The sequence below is a fragment of the Tenrec ecaudatus genome, chromosome 12 (genome assembly GCF_050624435.1).
Source record: "Tenrec ecaudatus isolate mTenEca1 chromosome 12, mTenEca1.hap1, whole genome shotgun sequence".
In the NCBI taxonomy this organism is placed as follows: domain Eukaryota; kingdom Metazoa; phylum Chordata; class Mammalia; order Afrosoricida; family Tenrecidae; genus Tenrec; species Tenrec ecaudatus.
This window is the reverse complement of record NC_134541.1, coordinates 127757383-127776888: the sequence shown is the minus strand read 5'-3', so window position 1 is coordinate 127776888 and position 19506 is coordinate 127757383. Positions and strand designations below refer to the sequence as shown.

Below are 19506 nucleotides of genomic sequence, written 5' to 3'. Positions count from 1 at the left end.
CTTGAACGTGCTCAAGAGCAAAGACGTCGCTTTGAGGATGACGCATCTAACCCATGCCCCGGTACTGTCGGTCACTCCGTAAGTACGCGAAAGCTGGACTGTCAGTGAGGAAGGCCAAGGAGAATTGATGCATCAGAACTCCGCTCTGGATGAAGACCTTGAATATCTCAGAACAGCAAACCAATCTGTCTTGGAGGAAGACAGAATGCTACTTCGCAGCGAAGATAGGGAGACTTTGTCTGATGGACTTATCAGGAGGGACTGGTCCCTGGAGGACACCAAATGACTCAAGTAGTGAAAAAGAGGAAGCCTTTCAATGAGATGCACTGACCCTGTGACTGCAGCGGGCAGTGGTCTTCCATTGTTAATGGGGATGCGGTGAGTGGATCGCACCTAATCAGAACCGCTCTACATTTCACAGGGCCGCGTGGTGAACACATCCGTGCGCTATCTGCTGTGGGAGCCAGTCCCCTTTGGCTGCTTTACGCTTGAAAATCGGGAGCCTGAAAACCCAACTGCTTTTATGAGCGCTCATGGAAAGTGGTTGATAAGAATCTCTCGTAGGCAGCAGATATTAAGGGCTCAAGTAGAAGGCAACTGTTTTGAGAATGATGATGGCAACAAATGTACCTGTGTGCTTGACACAATGGATGGATGGCTGGATTGGGATAAGAATTGTACGAACCCCCAATAAAATGATTTTTTAAAAAAGAAGAAGAAGAATCTCTGGTAGGAGGGGAGGGCGGGGAGATTCAATTCCTTGCTGGAAGTTGATTCCAGCTCAGCCAACCTGGCGGGGAGGTTAACCTAAAAGAGCACCCCAAACAGCCTCCCTCCAGTCGATTCCCATTCCCAGGAGGCCCGTAGAAAACCTCAGGGTGGAGAATCAACGTGCAAAGACACGCATTAGGAATTGGACGAGGCCTTTCCCGACAGCATTCCTCCCCCGGGACCACCTCTGGGCGGTGCTGCGCCAAAGGACCCGGGAGAAACCAGAAGGCTCGGCCGCCCAGGTTCCGCAGCTCAAGCGCGCCGGTCGAAGCGGGCCCCGGGCTCCCGCGTTGCCAAGCAATGGCGTCGCCCCTCGCGGGCGCGTGCGCGTGCGCCGTGACGCAGCAGAGCGCGGTGACGCGGCGCGTGGCGCGGTGCACGCTGGGATATTTAAGTCTTCTCCGCGGCGCGGAGCCGCGATGTCTCCGGCGGCTGGGGCGGCCGGAGGAGGCGAGCGGCGGCGGCCGATAGCGAGCGGCCGGGACGGCCGGGGAGGGGGCTGCGGCGGCCCGGCCGGCGCCGTGCTCCTGGGCCTGTCGCTCGTGGGCCTCGTGCTCTACCTGGTGCCGGCGGCGGCGGCGCTGGCCTGGCTGGCGCTAGGGGCCACCGCGGCCTGGTGGGGACTGAGCCCCGCGCCCCGAGCTTCGCGCGCCTTTTCCTCGCTGGCCCGGAACGCCCGGCGGCAGCGACCCCTCTTCACGTCGCCGCCGGCCAAGTCGGCCGCGAACGGAAGTCTGCTAGAGCCGAGGACCCTGCTCGAAGGACCCGACCCCGCCGAGCTGCTGCTCATGGGCAGTTACCTGGGCAAGCCGGGCCCTCCGCAGCCTCTCCCTGCCCCGGAGGGCCGGGACCTGCGCGAGAGGCCCCCCCGCCGCCCCGCCGCCTGGCCCTCGCCGCCCGCGGTCCGTCATCGCGCCCTCCCGGCCCAGCCCTCGCCCCCGACGCCTCTCCTCCGCTCTTCAAGGTGGCTCCCCTCCAGGTAATCCTGCGCTCGCTTTCCTTTGGGGACCGAATTTCGATCATTTTCAGTTTGTTACTGTGTAGCCCAAAGTGTGGCTTTTGCCCTTGGGATAGACTTTCTGGGTGTGGCAGCCCATGGCATGAAATGATGGGACACAAGGCCAGCCCCTTTCCCCCCGTCCCCGCCCCCCCAAGTCCTTAAAATGGCCAGCATTTCAGTGCGGTATCGATTGAGCCCGGGGACACAGTGCTTAAGCGCTCGGCCTCCGTCCAAAAGTGGCGGTTGGTGAGGCGGTCCGGCTGGTTGAAGATTTACAAAGGAAGCACTGGAGAGCCAGCAGTCTGTCGCTTCTGGAGGGTCACTGAGAACGCAAGGGCGTTGTGTTGGGTCGGGGACTCAACTGCCATGGGGTCTGTGCCAGCTCCTAGCGATCCTATAGGACAGGACAGCTGCCCGTGTGAGTTTCCAAGGTTGTAGCTTCACAGGGTGAGGAAGCCTCTCTGTCTCCCCACAACTGCAGACCTGGGAGATCACAGCCCAACGTGTAACCACCAAGCCGCTGGGGTCTCTTTTAAGTCACCCAGTCTGTTATATTGTTGCCTCTGGACCCTGGAGAGAGACCCTTGCAGCAGATTTCAAAAAAACGGTTGTTCTAAAGAATTGATGATGGACAAAGATGATCCAATTAAAGAAAGCGCTTCATTGAATCCCAATAGCCGAGTGATGCAGGAGAGCATGACAGTTTGGTGACTGTTAGGCTCCTGATCAGTATACTTCAGAAGGTGACTGTTGAGATGTGGAAACAGGTTAAGAATGTTTTGGGTGTCCCATTTCTGATGTTTGAGCAGAGACCATAGAAAAGGCCCAAGAATTCTTGGTCAGCTCCTTCCTGGGTGCCCACCTCTCATTCCATTGCGGGGGCAGGGTTTCCGCTTCCCCCTCCCCCCAGCACAGACTGTTGAAGCCCACTGTGGAGGCAGCTGTCAGACAGCTGCCACTCTCTGTCCTGATGGAGTGGGAGAAGCTGCCATTATAAAGGGCAGCACCTCAAGCTCCGGGTCAAAAGCTCGTCCGTACCATGTGGCGGTCTAGCTGGGTTAGCTTTCTTTTCTTTCTTTCTTTCTTTCTTTTTTTAACATTTTATTAGGGGCTCATACAACTCTTATCACAATCCATCCATATACATCAATTGTGTAAAGCACATCTGTACGTTCTTTGCCCTAATAATTTTCAAAGCGTTTGCTCTCCACTTAAGCCCTTTGCATCAAGTCCTCTTTTTTCCCCTCCCTCCCCGCTCCCCCCACCCTCATGAGCCCTTGATAATTTATAGATTGTTATTTTGTCCTATCTTGACCTATCCGGCATCTTCCTTCACCCCCTTCTCTGTTGTCCGTCCCCCAGGGAGGAGGTCACATGTAGATCCTTGTAATCGGTTCCCCCTTTCCAACCCACTCACCCTCTATCCTCCCAGCATCGCCCCTCACACCCCTGGTCTGAAGGTATCATCCACCCCGGATTCCCTGTGCCTCCAGCTCCTATCTGCACCAGTGTACATCCTCTAGCTGGGTTAGCTTTCTAACGCTCCTTTGCTCCTCTGCTGAATTTCTGGTGTGTCTCCCCGTCTGTGCAGGGACTGTGGGACTTTCCCCAGTCGGTTGGTGGTAACACCTCGAAGACGGTACCCGATCCAGCAGGCCCAGTACTCCTTGCTGGGGGCCCTTCCCACAGTGTGCTGGAACGGTTATCACAAGAAAACGGTGCTGTCGCCTCGGAATTCCAAGATGGTGTGCAGCCCGGTGACAGTGCGGATCGCCCCTCCGGACAGCAAATCAATCCGGTCCCCAGGGTGAGTATCAGCTGCTGCGAGGACACGTTCCTTCTCTGTCCACTTTGGTCTTCCCTAGTCGGTCCTATGGCACCTCTAAAGCAGAAAGGTGAAGTAATGACTCACGTAGGAAAAGAATCCCTGAATTCTAGCCATCGAACTTTCTGTGGTTAGGCCTCTGACCAACAGAAAGCAGAAAGATACCTAAGTTTTCGTTTGAATGATTAAAAATCCCAAATTCTTATAATTGAACCTTTTTTCCCGTTTTTGTTTTTTGCTCTCCAACTGTAGCTTTCAAATTCCAAGGCCAGTTTCTATGGTGGTGTAAATTCTCTCTGCTTGCAATGCTCAGTTACGATTTTCTACTGATTTGCTTATGGAAGTGTCGCATAGTGGTTACACATTGGGCTGCTAACTGCAAGGTCAGCAGTTCGAAACCAGTAGCCCTCCTCGGGTGAAGATGGGGCTTTCTACTCCCATAAGTTGTCTCGAAAGCCCACAGGGGCCAGTTCTACCCTGACCTATAAGGTCACTTTGAGTCGACATCAACTTGATAACATTAAGGGGCTCTGTGTGTGTGTGTGTGTGTGTGTGTGTGTGTGTGTGTGTGTTAACTCCAGAGTCTTGTGTTACATTGCAGACCCGAGCAGATCATCAGCTCCACCCTGTCCACGCCATCAGGGAACGTTCCAGACCCATGTGCAAAAGAGGTGGTGCTCAGTGCCCTGAAGGAGAGGAAGAAGAGGACGGTGGAGGAGGACGACCAACTCTTCCCGGATGGACAGGAAAACAAACGAAGGTGACCAGCCTCCTGTGCATTTCTGGGCCTTCGTTGAAGGACCGTTCCCCAGTGCTATGGTTGGAGAAATCTGGAGCCTGCAAACAAAGCCATGGGTGCTGGTTCATTCCCGGGTGCGCAGGGAAAGTATATGGTGTGGCCTCCTCTCTCTAGGCTGACAAGAGCGATGCCAATGAGTAGTAACTGTATCAGCATCTCGCCTTTGCTTGCGGCGGGTGAGGTGATGTTTTTGAGAGAGGCCTGCTCCGAGTCTCCCCGTTACAGTCTTGGATTATTCCTTTGTCCGGCCAACTCCCAGTGGGAAAGCCATCTGTGTTCTCGAGGGAATGCCTGGGAGAAGGGAAGGGGAGAACACGGTGGATTTATTCAGTAATGAGACTCAAACCACTTTGACCATTTGGTATACGGGTGAGTTTGCAGAGCAGATGGGTTTTCCGGTCAGCAGTCGCTGGAATTGGTGATGCCGATGGCCGCCCCACGACATAACGGCCGTCTTTGTCCCGGCCTGCCTCCTGAGCCACTGCGGCCCCTCGCTTATTGGAGACACAGCCAAGAGTCTGCTTCCCGAATTAAGAGAGGAGGCTGAAGCAGCTAGTTGGGGTACAGAACCACTTAGGGCTTTCCAAGAAGTCAGTTCAGGATTCAGCTTGCTTTTTTAACTCCACAAATGTCTGCTGAGCACCCCGCTTACTCCACACCAAGGTCTGGTCTGTGTACTGTGTGTAGAACAGGGCACCAGCGTCCCTACACTTGCTGCAGAAGACCTTCGAGAGAGACATAATGAAGAAACAGTAAAATAAACCAGGAGATTATAGCCTGTGAGGGGTTGGGGGCACTACAGAGCAGGATATAAATAACAGGGTGGTGAACAAGGGGCGAGAATGGACCCCCCACATCTGGAAAATAATCCACTGGCCTAATTACCGGGACCGGTTTGTCCTAGCTGGCAGCCCCTTGGTACTACAGAGAACAGAACTGAGTAGAAGGCTAGAGATGGGAGTGTGCTGTGTGACAGGAGCCCTGATGGTGTGGTGGTTACATGGAATGCTGATGTAAGGTCAGCAGTTGGAAACCTCCGGCGGCTCCGAGGAAGAAGGATGAGGCTGTTGACTCCCATGCAGAATGACAGTCTCAGAGACGCCCGGGGCCATCTCTCCCTGTCATACAGAGTTGCTCTGCATCAGACTCCAATTGATGGCCTTGAACGCTGTTCTTGGTCACCTGCTTGTGGCCTGTGGGACTAGCATCTTGTTTTCTTTACCTAGGACTTTTGCCCTTTTCTTGTTGTAATCTTTAAACATTTTTTGTAATGTATCTGGTAGTGAAGGTGGCCTAATGGCATAGTGGGTCCTGCTTTGGGCCGCTAACCCAAGGTCAGCTGCTTCTCTGGAGAAAGACAAGGAAGGCTTTCTACGCTGGTAAAGATTTCATCTCAGAAACCCACGGGGCAGTTCTCGCTGCTCTGTAGGATGGCTGCGAGTCAGAATCGGCTCGATGGCGGAGAGGTAGGTGTTTGTAGTTGGTTTGATACTTTAGGTGCTCTAGGGAATGGTGACTGGAGGTACTGCTGGTGAGCAGTTGATGTGGAGACGTACCGGCAGGGGGATGATGGTGGGGACGCAGAGGCGGCAGCTCTTCTGAGGGTCCCAGTGGGTCTCTCGTCTTCTCCAGGAAGCTCCTTTCTCTCGACTGGGGAGAGCAGGGGTTCAGTGTTTGATTCTGTGTACTTAGCATAGGACTTTTTGTCCTATCACGAGTCCCCATCCCCACCACCCCCTCTCTACCCTGGCAGACTTGGCAGACTGGTCTCTGGCGGGACCCTAACTCATCTTTTTTTTTTCTTTTCAGTTTGTGGGTAGTGGGATGTCAAACACGTGGGTAGCACTTCCGAGTGCAGTTTGCAAGTAAATACTTGAATAGCGTGCAGGGCCCTGGAATAGTTCATACTGTCCTTTTTAAGGATCATCGTGGGTGAGATGTCCTATTGGGAATGCTTAGGGATGGGAAGCAACCCTTTTCTGGCATGCGACACATACACACTCCTTAGCGAGAGTACTACCAAGAACCAGACTCTGTTTGGACTCTTGGTGATCCTGTAGGATGGGAGAACTGCCCCGTGGGTGTCTCAGACCGGCGGGAACTCCTCCTGGGAGTAGGAAGCCCCCTCTCTCCCTTGGAGCAGCTGGTGGCCCGCTGTGCCATCAGGGCTCCTGGAGGCGGCATCAAAGAAACATGAGCAGGAGCTCCGAGGCCTAGCAGTTCCTTTCACTGCCTTTTCCTCAGGCGCCACGACAGCAGCGGGAGCGGACACTCAGCCTTCGAGCCCCTGGTGGCCAACGGCGTCCCTGCTGCTTTTGTGCCCAAGTAAGTGTGAGTCCAGCAGGACGAGGTGGGTGTCCACTCGTGGGGGAAGGAGGTGGGAATATTCCCAGAGTGTGTCCCTTTCGATTTTCCTCTCTGCTTCTGCGTGGCTGGCTTTGTTGATGTGCGTTCCATCTTAAACCTTGGAAGTCAGTGAGGGGTGTTGTGCGTAACCTAACCACGAGCCACTCCTGATTCCCTTTAAGACGGTGGGTCTCTGCATGTTATAGAGGCTGGATGACTGCTTGAGGAAAGGTGTGTAGGCTGTTTCTGTGGTATTGAGCTTGGGGCAGAAACAGTTCCTCTGAGCTATCTAAAGACTGTTGAATGCAAGGGGACTTCAGAAAACCAGTGGGAGCCTGGGATAGGGAGATACTGAGATTCTAGAGTACTGTGGACAGGCATAACACCCCCCCCTCCCATCTGATCAGCCCGGGGAGGGGCAGTACTCCTTCGGGGCTTGCCTGGGTGTGTCCTCCATGGCGGTCGCATGAACTTGAGCCATGCTCCGAGGCTGAGTGGAGGTCCCTGGACCAGTCCTGCAAGCTCCTCTGTTGACCACAATGTGTACCTCCCCATCATGGCCCGTCCCCGCTCCCGGTAATCCCACTTGCAACGATGATGTTTTGATCTGCCAGGTGCCAGCAAACGCAACCCATTTTTCTTAAACCTCCAGTGTCCCTTCTAAAGTTGTATATCACAGCAGACCTTGGGGCCCTATGACCCATGTTGGTGGTCTCCCCACCTGGATGTTTTGTTTTTTTGTCTCACCTTGTCCTGTTTAAGACTGTAACAAGATGTTCTCTTTAAAAAGACAATGGCATCTTCCTGCAAACTGAGCACCACCACCTCCCCCCCCACAGAGACATTGAAGTGCACACTCAAGAGACCGGTAAGACCGGTCCTGCCATCACTGTAGTGACCACACATGCCACTTCCGAGCACTTCCTTCCTGGTGTCCCTTAGAGAGCCTCTCCTCTCCTGTCCTCACATCCATCCCCCTGAGGCGTTTGCTGTCCCATCGAGCGGTGGCTTTTTCTGAGACCGGGATTGATGTGTTTACTCTTCAGATCATTGGCTTTCCCTCCCTGGCGTCCAGTGCCCCGGGGCCTGCTGTTGACAAGTTAGCGAGCACACCCCTGTCTGTGAAGGGCCGGGACCAGCTGGGATGAAGCCTTCACAGAGCTGACTGCCTGCCCTTCTCCCTTTTCTAGACCTGGGTCTCTGAAGAGAGGCTTCCACCCCCAGGGCTCCGATGACCACCTGACGAAGCGGTCCCGGACCTCGTCCGGGAGCTCCTTGACGAACACGTATGCAGGCGGCGTCCCCAGCTCGAGCCGCAACGCCATCGCCAGTTCCTATAGCTCGACTCGGGGCTTCTCCCAGGTGTGGTGGTGGGCTGGGGGGTCTCTCCACCGGCCTTCACTGATCCTGGGCTCGTCTCTGTGCCAAGCAGGGATGGCAGCCCTTGAATGTTAGCCCCCGCCCGTGTAGTTAGAGAAGCCCACTGGAAGGCAGAGGGCGGTGCTGCAGCAAGAGGACAAGGGAGGAACAGCCGGTCGGTGCTGCGGCTGCTGCTGCCTTGTGTTATCACGAAGGCAGCTGCATGAGAAACCTGGGTCTGCTTCTCAAGGGCTTCCCAGTGCTTTCCCCACGAAGACTAGCAAAGCGGTTAGGCACTGGGTTGTGAGTCAGAAGGTGAGCAGTTCGAAACCACTGCTCTGTGGGAGAAAGATGAGGCTTTTTACTTTATTTACAGTTGTAGGAACGCACAGGGGCAGTTTTAATCTGCCCTATAGGGCGGCTGGGAAGAGCCGTGGTGACAGTGCTTGTCTGTTGGGCTGCAATCCATACGGTCAGCAGTTCAAAACCACTGGCTGCTCCAAGGCAGAAAGATGGGCTTTCTGATCTAGTAAAGAGTCCCAGGTACTCACAGGGGCAGTCCTGCCCTGCCCGTTAGGAGCGTTTTGAGTTGGCATTGTCTCCCTGGAGTGAGTTGGGATTTTTGGAGTTACAGGGCCGCTGTCAGAACTGACTCGATGGCGGTGAGCTCGGGTTTTGGTTTGAACTGGTTCATGTCTTCAGCCCCTTTTTTCTGAAGAGCTACTGGTGGTAGCCCGTTTTCAAGACTTCTTCCTGTATTGGGGAAGCGTATGCCAGGTGAACAAGAGGGTGCGGTCTGCTCGAGCAGGGCTGCTGGGAGTATCGGTGAACAGGTTCTTCTAGAGGGACAGCAGGGCCCCACTTACCAATGTTACACTTCTGCGCGTTCACGTGTGATTTTATACTGTGAGTAGCTGGTGGGCTGTTCTTGAACAGGCCGCTGAGTCACCCCCCAGTCACTGCCCAGGAGAAAGAGGAGGGCCTTGGCTCCCGGGAAGACACACTCTCAGAAACGGTTGTCACTCGCTGAGTCAGAGCTGGGGGCAGTGGGGTTTGGTTTGGATGGTTCAGTACAGTGACACAGACAAGGCGAGTGGTTGTAGCTGCTATTTCAGTCTAGCAGGATCTTACCAAAGTATCCTGGGAGCCTGGTGGCATAATGAAATTAGAGTGTCCTAAACTCCGAGGTAGGGGTTAAAAAGATGAAGGCAGTTTACTAGGTACCACTGTGAAATGGTCTCAAAATTGTGCAGAAAAGCCCGGTGCAGGACGATGTAGGATCCATCCTGTTCTTAATGTTGCCGGTTTCCTGCATCCTGTGGTGCACCCAGAATAATGCTCGTGAGATCAATTAGCCAGTGTGTTAGGCCAGGTTGATTAGAGCAACAAACCCAGGAACACCCATATATGTATAAGGAAAACCTTTATATATCAGAGAGTAATTATACGTCAAGAAAACATCTTCGCCCAGTCTAGAGGAGTCTGTAAGTCTGATATTGGTCCGTAAATCCCTCAGCACACAGGAAGATGGCAGGCCGGTGGGTGTAAAGTTCTTAGTTCCAGGGGCATTGTGCCCAGCTCCAGAGCTCCAGCTGCCATCAGTGTGGCTCAGTGGTTTCTCTGCAGGAAGGTGAAGCAGAGAGAGTGTGTGGCCCGCCTCCAGGGAGAAAGGAGGAGGCTGGTCGCCATTAAGCCCCCTGCACTCTTCTCTCTACTCTGTCTGTCTTTGCCATTGTGATGCATAGAACCCTGTAGGACACGGTGGAGCTGCCCCTGTCGGTTTCTGAGACTGTAAAACCCTATAGTAAAAAACCTCATCTTTCTCCAGGGGGGAGGCTGTTGGTTTCGAGCTGCTAACCTTGCAATTCAGTGCAACAAGTAACCACTATGCCACCAGGGCTCTTTGGGTATCCCATAGGTGCTCATTGGCCATTGTTATTGTGTGCACCGGTACACGATGGGACCCTGCCATCTCTACCTTGCTGCTCTATCCTCTCCACTACATGTGTATGAGACCGACCTCTTAGAAACGTTTTCTTTTTAAAGGACAGGATAATGCCCAGAAAAACACAAACTCTAGGTGATCAGCAACTCCAGGCAGCCACTACCTGGGTGAAGTCAATCCACTTCCCAAAGCCAGACTCCCTCCCAGTTGCTGGAGGAAGCCACAGTTGAGGGGTTCTGTTGGGCTGTGAGAAGTAGCCAAGCAGCCCCCGGTTGTCGACCTGCGCAGTGCACCTCTATCACCCCTGAGCGTGGTGGGCGTTTCTGCGGGAGTGCCTCTCCTGCACGTCGATGGGTGTGAAATGGCCTGTGTTTGTTCCACGTGCTGGGAGTGAATGGTTCCGTCTACACACTTTCTGTTCTTCACAACTGCCATTGGGCAGTGCCCACCTCTGTGTAACGCCGTCCTGGCTTGTTTGCAGTGGCATCTCACAGGTTTTTAGTGCCTCTCTCTCTGTCCACTCACTCACTCACTCACTCACTCACTCACTCACTCACTCACTCACTCACTGACTGCTGAGCTTGAGGCAGAGGCTGGCTGTCAGCGGCTTCCAGTGTGGACTCTTCTAATCTGTGTAAGTTTGTTGCCACTCCCTAGATACAAGCCCTTTGTCCACACGCTCACACGCTCGAGTGCTGTTCTCTCTGGCTTGTCCGTTTGCCTCTTAAAAAGCTTTCTGTAGTGTGTTGCTGATACTGTGCACTTGGGAAGCGTTGCCTACCCAAAAGCCATGGCAAAAATCTCAAACCTTCTGGAAGCTGGTTTAGCTTAAGGCTTACAGTTGGGGGCGGAGGGGGCTTGTGTGCATTTTGTGCACAGAACAAATATCACACCGCATTGAGTTTCCGGGTTGTAGTGCCTGTCCAGAGAGACTGTTGTTGTTTCGGGCAGTCAAGGAGGCTGGCGCCGGTGCCCTCTGCCCAGTCCCAATGAAATGTTTCCGGTCCTCGGAGCCGGCAGATTTGCCCTCTACCCTGGCAGGGAGCCTTGTGGGATCTTGGTCAAAAGCCTGAGGTGCTTGTTGGGCCCCATGCACTGAAAGGCCCTGAGCCCCAAATGTTCACTTTGAGGCTGCTGCCTGGGGGATCTCTGGTTTGAGCCCCCCCTCCCAGCTGTCCCCGGCTGAAAGACCTGCTCCCCAGAGGCTTAGGCTCAGCCACCTGGAACAGCCCTGCTCTGCCCACGTCTCTGTGTCGGCAGTAGTGAGTTTGGACATGGGCAGCCCTGGTGGTAAGTACTGGGCTTCGTAGTTCAAACCTAGGTGCTCTTGAGGAGGGAGATGAGGCCTCTGCTTCCGCCAGGTTTGTGGTCTCAAACACTCTCTACAGGGGCTCAGAGTCCCACGGCATCCGCGTGGGCGGTGGGCTTGGTGGTCAAGACTACTGGACACTTTGCTTGGTCCGTTTTTGTCCAGGGTTGATCTTGGGACTGGCGGGTCGGTGTCCCCGACGAGAAGAGGAGCCCACGGTGGGGCTCAGCTGGGGCTCTTTGTCTCCTTCCTGCCTTCTCTCAGGCTTACCCTGAGTTCATCAAGATTCATCCCACTGGTCTGAAAGCTTAGTGAACCTGAAACCGAACTCGGACTTCCCTTCCCTGGAACAAGTCCTTCATTTCGTTGGTCGTTTCTCTAGAATGGGCTTCTGCGCCAACACTTTGTTCCTGCTCTGCTGTGGGCTAGCATTCTGTGCACACACACCCCACCCGCACCCTTCATACCAGCAGTCAGTTGACTTTCTCTTCATGGGTCTTTTTTTTACAAACAATGCCTTTTAACCACTTTAAAGGAAACTGCAGTGAAGAGCTCTGTGGCACAGCAGGTTAAGCATGGAGCTGCTAACAGAAAAGTCAGCCGTTTGAGACTACCAGCAGGAGGACGAGGAGGCTCTCTACTCCCACCGAGAGTCACAGCTTTGGCGGGCCCTCAAGACGGGCGGCGTGGAAGTGATGGTCCATGCAGGGTGCAGTGCAGCACTGCTGACGCACATAACTCTCCGCTAGCTCTTTAATGCGCCCTCCCCTGCTGTTTTGGTTTTAGTTGATGTCATCGGTCCCGTTAGGCCTGCATAGGCTCATGTGTATAACTAAGGTCACTCGGTGCATGTAGTGGAGCACTGATAGAAAGAGCTGGAGGGGCGGGGGTGACTGTAACCCCTCTCTAGAGGCACGGGTAGCAGAAGGACAAGTGCAGGGACACATTGGATGGTGTGAGACACTGGGGGGGGGGGGGATAGGAATACTATATTGTTATAACAAGGGCTCTTGGGGGGGGGGGTGAAGGGGAGCTGATACCAAAGTGCAAAATGAAACAATGTTTTGAAAATGGCACAATCATACCTGATCTGATTGAACTGTGGGTTGCTGTCACATCTGTAAGAACTCTCAGAACATGGGTGGGGGTTGGAGTTTACCGTCTCAGAGACCCAGGGTCATGTGTCAGAATTGACCAGATGGTGGTGGGTCTGGGGTTTACGTTTCTGGGCGGTGACGACGAGAGAAGCTCAGCATTGGGGAGGGTCGGCGGCTGTTTTTCAGGTGTGCGCTGGGACTCTGTTTGCCTTTCAGCCATGGAAGAGAAGTGGTCCCAGCTCGTCGCCCCTCTCGAGCCCAGCCTCCTCCCGCTCACAGACCCCGGAGCGGCCAGCCAAGAAGAGCAGGTGACCCGCATTCTTACCCAGCTGCAGTGTGCTGGACGGGGCTGGTGGGGTGCTGGCAAAGGAGAGAAGTTGACTGGGCTGGGCTCCGGGGCATTTTGCTGCTCTCATCTGGAGAGACGAAGGAATCTGCGTCTGGGAGAAAGCTCGTGAAGCACCCCTTTCCGGTGGTTCTCCGGCAGCTCAGACCTGCATGGTCGGTGCCGCTGACACCGTTCCTCGGGCCCCGGCCGTCACCTCCGCAGGCTTGGTTCCTGTTGTCTCCTGCTTAAGCCTCTAGGGCAGTGGTTCTCAACCTCTGGGTCGAGACCCCTTTGGGGGTCGAATGACCCTTTCCCGGGGGTCACCTAAGACCAGGAAAAGACATACCGTAAATATTTTACAATATATAATTGCATTGTTTTGTGATTCATCACTATGCTTTAATTATGTTTAATTTGTAACAGTGAAAATACATCCTGCGTAGCAGATATTTACATGACGGTTCATAGCAGTACCAATTACAGTTATGAAGTGACAGCAGAGATAATATTATGGTTGGGGGTTGCCACCATGTGAGGAATACTGAGGGCGTGCAGCCTGAGGAAGGTTGCACACCACTGCTCTAGGGGTTTGAGTCCTGGGGGGGCGGTCAGAGCAACATCTTAAGACTCCAGGATCTTGGCGGGCTCTAGCTCCAGCGTAAAAACCACTGTTTTAATGTGTAAGGGTCTTCCTGTGGCTCTGATGAGCCGCCTGCCCTTATGGTCTTCCCCGGGTTTGTTTTGGTTGTGTCCAGACAGACTGAGCTCTGAGATCCTGGGTGTTCTTGACTTGCGGCAATTGGTCATTGAGGAGAGGCCACCAAGTTATCCAAGACGCCCCAGTGAGCTCAGTTCTGCCCTTTATCCCCCCCCCCTTGCAGAGAAGAGGAGACGTGTCATCAGCCCAGCGCTGCACCTCCACCGGTCATGGACAGGGAGGCCCAGGGGGAGAGCGGTGAGCTGGGCAGCTTTTGACGGGAGGGAGAGGACGGGGCCGGGGGTGCAGGGAGAAGCTTGGCATGAGCGCTCCCCGAGAGGCCCAGGGAAGGGTGTCCAGGAAGTGGTGGGTTCTCTCTCGCTCTGTCTTCTGGACGGCTGGAAGTCCCCCAACCCCAGGAGCCCAGACTTTGGAAGATGGAGGCACCACTTCCCGGGGCCCTCTCAGGTGAGCAGGCAAAGCCTCCCTGTGGACCGAGGGCAGTGGGAACCAGCCGGCACTGCTCTCCTCAGTTGCAGATCCAGCCGCCCAGAAGAAGCAGGCCATGTGGACTTCCCCACCCACGCAAGGCAGCGTGGGGCAGCGAAAACGGAAGACCCCGCTTCTGCCCTCCAGGCGAGGGGACCAGCTGACCTTGGTAAGGGCTTGTTTACCTGCCCCCCCTTGTCCCAGCTCAGAGCTCCCCGAGTCCTCACTCCCTGAGGAGGGGTTGTCCTGGGAAGACGAGCGCCATCGCCTGTGGCTGACCCAGCATGCCTGGGTTTCTCTGCAGCCTCCCCCGCCCCAGCTCGGCTACACCATCACTGCCGAAGACCTGGACCTGGAGAAGAAGACCTCGCTGCAGTGGTTCAACAGGGTCTTGGAGGAGAAGACAGGTGAGGGGTATTCGACAGGCTGACTTAGGGACACCCTCTACTTGGGGGGCTGCTTAACAGAGGGCTTCCGGTGGGAGGGGCCCAGGGAGCGGTGCTGGTTTTCTTGTGCCTGAGATGCAGGTCAAACCGGAGTTACAGCGCCCCTCTGAGCGGCCCCGTCCTCTCAGCCTTCCTTCCGTCCTTCCTCCAGATGCTGCCCCCTGCCCTGTTGCTGAGAACACACCTGGCACTCAGCCACCTCTGACGTTCCCCACGCCTGCTGCTGGGCCAGCCGTCTCAGCGCCCACACTCCCAGCCACAAGCTCAAACCCGCTGCTGGAGAGCCTAAAGAAGATGCAGAGCCCTCTGGGAAACGCCCCTCCAGCCCAGCCTGGTGAGTTGGGAAGGAAGCCTGTGGGTTGCTGCAAGCAGAACCAGCCCTGGCTTACCTAACAAAGCCGAGCTGGGAGCACCTAGAAGTGGCGGGACTCCCTAGTTGCGTTGTTGTAAGGCAGGTGAACACGGCACGGGAGCTTCGTCTGGGTGCCGTACCCTTGACTATTAACTCGACCCCGCTGTCCTCGGCAGCAGCACGGCTGTCTGCTTTCCCAGAGCTCCCTCAGAAACATGAATGTGCTCCCTAGGAGACCATGCCACCCTCCCACGAGCTTCCAGGGGTCTGTTGGCTGTGACTGCCTCTCCTGGGGCCAAGCACTAACGTGGCACCCTCCACAGCCTGTGGGCCGAGTACCGAAGTTCAGGTGAACGGCATCTTCCTTTGTCCCTGTGTGCAGCCCCTGTGCTCTGGCTAGCGTGGTCTGCGGAAGGAGCTCTGGTTGAGTCATGGTTAGCATGTTGGGCTGTTCACTGCATGGCCAGCAGTTCAAATCCACCAGCCGCTGAATGGGAGAAGGATGAGGCTGTACTGCTGTAAAGCGTTCCAGCCTTGGAAACCCCAGGGAACAGTCTCCCCTCTAAGAGGGCTACTAGGAGTTGCAGCTGACTCGTGGGCATTCAGTTATTGAGTGTGTAGTCTGTGAAGAGTGCACCTAGAGGCTTTGGAGGTAAGGAACTCTGGTGGCATAGTTGTTACATGTTGGGCTGTTAACCACAAGTCACCAGTTTGAAACCACCCTCCGCTGTGTGGGAGAAAGACAGGGCTCCCTATTCCTATAGTTTGTCTCGGAAACTCAGAGGCCGTTCTACCCTGTCCTGTAGGGTCACTGAGGGGGCACTGAGTTTTTGTTTTGTTTGGGATTGGTATTCAGCCTGTGCTATAGGTGTCGTATCCAGGCTGGGCACGGGGAAGGGCCTCACACTGACCAGCATTACGCTGCTGGGCTCAGAAGTCCTGTTCTCAGTGAAGCTTTCTGTCTTGCAGAATCTGCTGAAGTGGCCACCACAGGGGCCCAGTCACCACTGACGACAACCAACCTGTCAGCCGTTCCTAGGGCCTCACAGTCGGGACCCTCTTCAGACTTGAAAGTCCCCGATGCGTTCCCAAGGCTGACTCCCGAGTCCACAGTTCCAGCCTCCAACACCATCATGTCGCCCCAGAGCCTCCAGGCTAAGACATCCACCCCACCCCCTGTCCCACCTGCCTCATCCCCCACCCCCAAGCCAAGTATCCTCTTTGGAATGCTAAATACCCCAACTTCCAACCCCCCTGCAGCTCCCCCGACCTCTTCAGCGTCTCCCTTGTTCAAGCCCGTTTTTGGGGTCCCACCTAAGAGTGAGGAGAACCCCCTGTCCGCCAGCCCCTCCGTCACCACTGCTCCACCTTCCAGCTCGGCACCCCCCGCCACGTCCAGCTCCTCGACCCCCTCGTTCAAGCACATCTTCAGCAACACAGGGCCACCAGCCTCGGGGTCCCTGGCGACACCTTTTTCCTTCAAGCAAACAGCTGCTCCTCTCTTAACCAGTTTGCCTAGTTCCACCTCCACAGCAGCCACTGCCCCCTCGGCCGAGGCTCCCAAGCCCACCTTTAGCTTCAGCGGCAGTGGGGGGCCCCAGGGTGGGGCTGTCGCAACGAGCGTCACCTCCGCTTCCCAACCTTTCCTATTTGGGGCACCCCCTGCCCCTGGGGCCAGCTTTGCCCCGGCCACGAGTTCCATGTTCCAGTTTGGCAAGCCCCCTGCCGTGCCCGCCTCAACCACAGCCACCACCTTTGGGCAGGCCCTCCCCAGTGCCGGGCAGCCAGCCCCTGGCAGCAGCAGCAGCGGCGGCAGCACTGTTGCCGGCTTCAGTGGTTTCGGAAGCAGCCTCACCACGCCAGCCCCCACAACCAGTAGCCAGCCCACCCTGACAGTCACCACCACCCCGGCCTTCAACATTCCTTTTGGCGCCAGCACCAAGCCCCCTCCCCCCTCGTACCCAGGAGCTACCTCCCAGGCCCCATTTGGGGCCACAGATGGACAGCAGCCAGGGGTCACCAAGCCAACCCTGGCCCCCAGCTTTGGCAGCAGCTCATTCAGTTTTGGGAACTCGGCCACGGCTACAGGTGCAACCCCCAGCCCCAGCCAGCCCGCCTTTGGAAGTACCACACCAGTAGCCTTTGGTGGTCTGAAGCCCCCAGCCTCCACCTTTGGCACCCCTGCCAACACCCAGCCTGCCTTTGGCAGCGCCACGGCCGTCTTCTCCTTCGGTGCCACTGCGGCTGCCCCGGCGGCCACCACCACCACCACGGCCACGAGCTTTGGCACCCCCACCCAGACCACCAGCAGTGGAGCCGGCAGCTCCCTGTTTGGCAGCACAACTCCATCGCCCTTCGCATTTGGGGGCTCGGTGGCACCAGCTGGCAGTGGGGGCTTTGGCATCAATGTGGCACCCCCAAGCACCAGCACCACCCCTGGGGCATTCAACTTCGGAGTGGGACAGAGCGGGACCACCAGTACTGCTGCACCTTTTGGGGGCACCTTGAGTCAGAACACACTGGGCACCTCCAGTCAGAGTACCCCCTTTGCCTTCAGCGTGCCCAATACACCGGACAGCAAGCCTGTTTTTGGAGGTGAGCCAAGGCCGTCAGGGAAGCCAGGGCAGCATAGACTGGAGAGCCTTGAGGGGTTGAGGTGGGCTAAGGAACTTGACACTCACAAGGGTCTGGGCATGGGGTTGAGGACAGGAGCATGGTGCTAGATGGAACAGAGGGGGCAGAGTGAGGAAGAGTGCTTGGGCAGGCTGAGATGTGCTAAAGTGGGGAAACCTCCATTCCATTTCTGATTTGATCAACTTCCGGAAAGCACCTCCTCTTCAGGAAAGAAAGCACTGTCAAAAGGGAGTGAAGTGGGGCGGCCTTGCCCCTTCACCCAGTGGCAGCTAGCCGTCAGGAGTTCAGCCCCTGGCGGCTTTCAGGGCTTCGCTTAGTGTTTGGGGAAATTGTGGGGTGTGGAGTTTGGGGGAGATGAGTCAGGGCAGGGAAAGGTTTCCCCAGCCAGGTTGCGTTGGGGTGTAGAAAACCCTGCAGGGCTGTTTGAACTGGACTGTATAAGGGGTAGGGGTGGGGGCAGAGACTGGTGTCCTCAGTGACCAGAGGTGTGGCAAGCAGGTCATATACTCCCTGCCATCAAGTTGGTGACCCCAGAGGGCAGGCAGCACTGGCCCCTGTATCACCTTCCTCCTATGGAGCCACCAGTGGGCTCCAACCCTTGGTCCTGGCACTGATGAGGGCAGCTGGCCTGGCCTGGGAAGGTGGTGGTTGGGAAGCAGCGCCAGGGAGCAGGATTTTCTGCAGCCCATGAGAAGGCCAAGCCTCCTCCATTTAGAAGGGCCGATGGGAAAGCAGTGTTGACACAGCCAGCGTCCAGGTGGGATGGAGGCAGCTTGACAATCACTAATTGTCTGGGTTGCCATGGGGAGAGTTGGGGACCACTTGCTGGAGGCCTCTGGTTTGGGGATGAGGGGCCCAGTGAGTGGAGAAAGAGACCCAGGAAAGGGGACTTGCAACCAACCAACCTAGGCCGCCATGACCCTGCCCCCCAGGTGGCCTGGGGGGGATCCTTTTGATCGATCGGAAGTGCTTTCTCTGCAGAGCACATCTCCCACCCCGGTTCCCTGCTGTGTGCTCTCCCACTGGCCTCAACTCCTCCGCCCTGTACTCTCCTCCTAGGCACTTCCACGCCCACCTTCGGGCAGAGCACACCTGCGCAAGGAGTGGGCTCGTCTGGCAGCGGCCTCTCCTTTGGGGCCGCCCCCACAGCCGCCCAGGGCTTTGCTCCCATCGGACCTTTTGGTAAGCAGCAAGTTCTGTTACCAGTATGATCTGATTGTCGACTGTGGAGGGTGGGGGGACCCACTTCCCACCCGGCCTTACCGGCGGAGGCGCCTGGCTGCTAAGCAGGGGACGCGTCCTGCAGCTGATCTGAGTCCCCCCTGGCCTGCTTTGTGGGGGCTTCGAGTTGCCATTTGTAGCAGTGCCTCCTGGCTCCAGAAGAGGGGGCCCCGGCTGCAGCAGGGCAGCCTACCCCAGCACACTCTGTGTGCTCACTGTTGAGGGCGGCTGTGCCCTGATGAGTCTTGTTGCATCTTTCCAGGATCGGCGGCCCCTTCCTTTTCCATTGGTGCGGGACCCAAGACCCCAGGGGCGCGACAGCGACTGCAGGCCCGAAGGCAGCACACCCGCAAGAAATAACCTTTGTCCCTTGTCCCTATTCCCCCATCCCTGCCTGAACTGGACCTAGCACCTGCTGGGCAAACCTCTGCCCCCTCTATTACTGCAGCAAGAAGCTGCCCCTGGGCCCTGTCTCCTCTGGTGTCGAGGGAGGAGGGACCAGGACGATGGGCACAGCTGTGTTCTGCTTAAACCTGGTCCCCCATGAGGCTGGAGAACTAAAGAGATGTCTGTACATGCTGCCGTTGCGTTCTTGACTCCTTAGTGTCTGAGCAGCCCCAGCCCACCTCGGGAGCACCTGCTGGGGAGCTGGCCGGCCTAAGCTGTCCAGCCCCCTCCCGCCCAGGCCGGTTTGTCCATCTTGCTGCTGTGCCCTCCTTCCTGTGTCCTCAGGAGCTGGAGCTTAGCTGCCCTCGAGGCCTCTGTGGGTGGTGCTCCAGCACCCCCCTCCTGCTGAGCCTGAGCCCTGTGTCTCTGCCAGCAGGGCCCAAGCGCTTAGTGGCTCAAGACTGTTAGCCGGGTGGTCTGGCTGGGAGAGCCGTCCTCCGA

General features: G+C 56.3%; 1 protein-coding gene across 1 annotated transcript; it reads left to right on the top strand.

Moving 5' to 3' along the window:
* Window positions 1-1156: 1156 nt before the first annotated feature.
* LOC142462716 (nuclear envelope pore membrane protein POM 121C-like) lies at window positions 1157-19192 on the top strand. The gene is made up of 13 exons (XM_075564871.1): window positions 1157-1750; window positions 3363-3578; window positions 4198-4356; window positions 6640-6720; window positions 7932-8103; window positions 12668-12759; window positions 13661-13734; window positions 14010-14134; window positions 14270-14372; window positions 14563-14745; window positions 15733-17358; window positions 18457-18579; window positions 18881-19192. The coding sequence occupies exons 1-13, from the start codon at window positions 1191-1193 to the stop codon at window positions 18976-18978; spliced, it is 3612 nt and encodes a 1203-aa protein (XP_075420986.1). The 5' UTR covers window positions 1157-1190; the 3' UTR covers window positions 18979-19192.
* The last annotated feature ends 314 nt before the right edge of the window (window positions 19193-19506 follow it).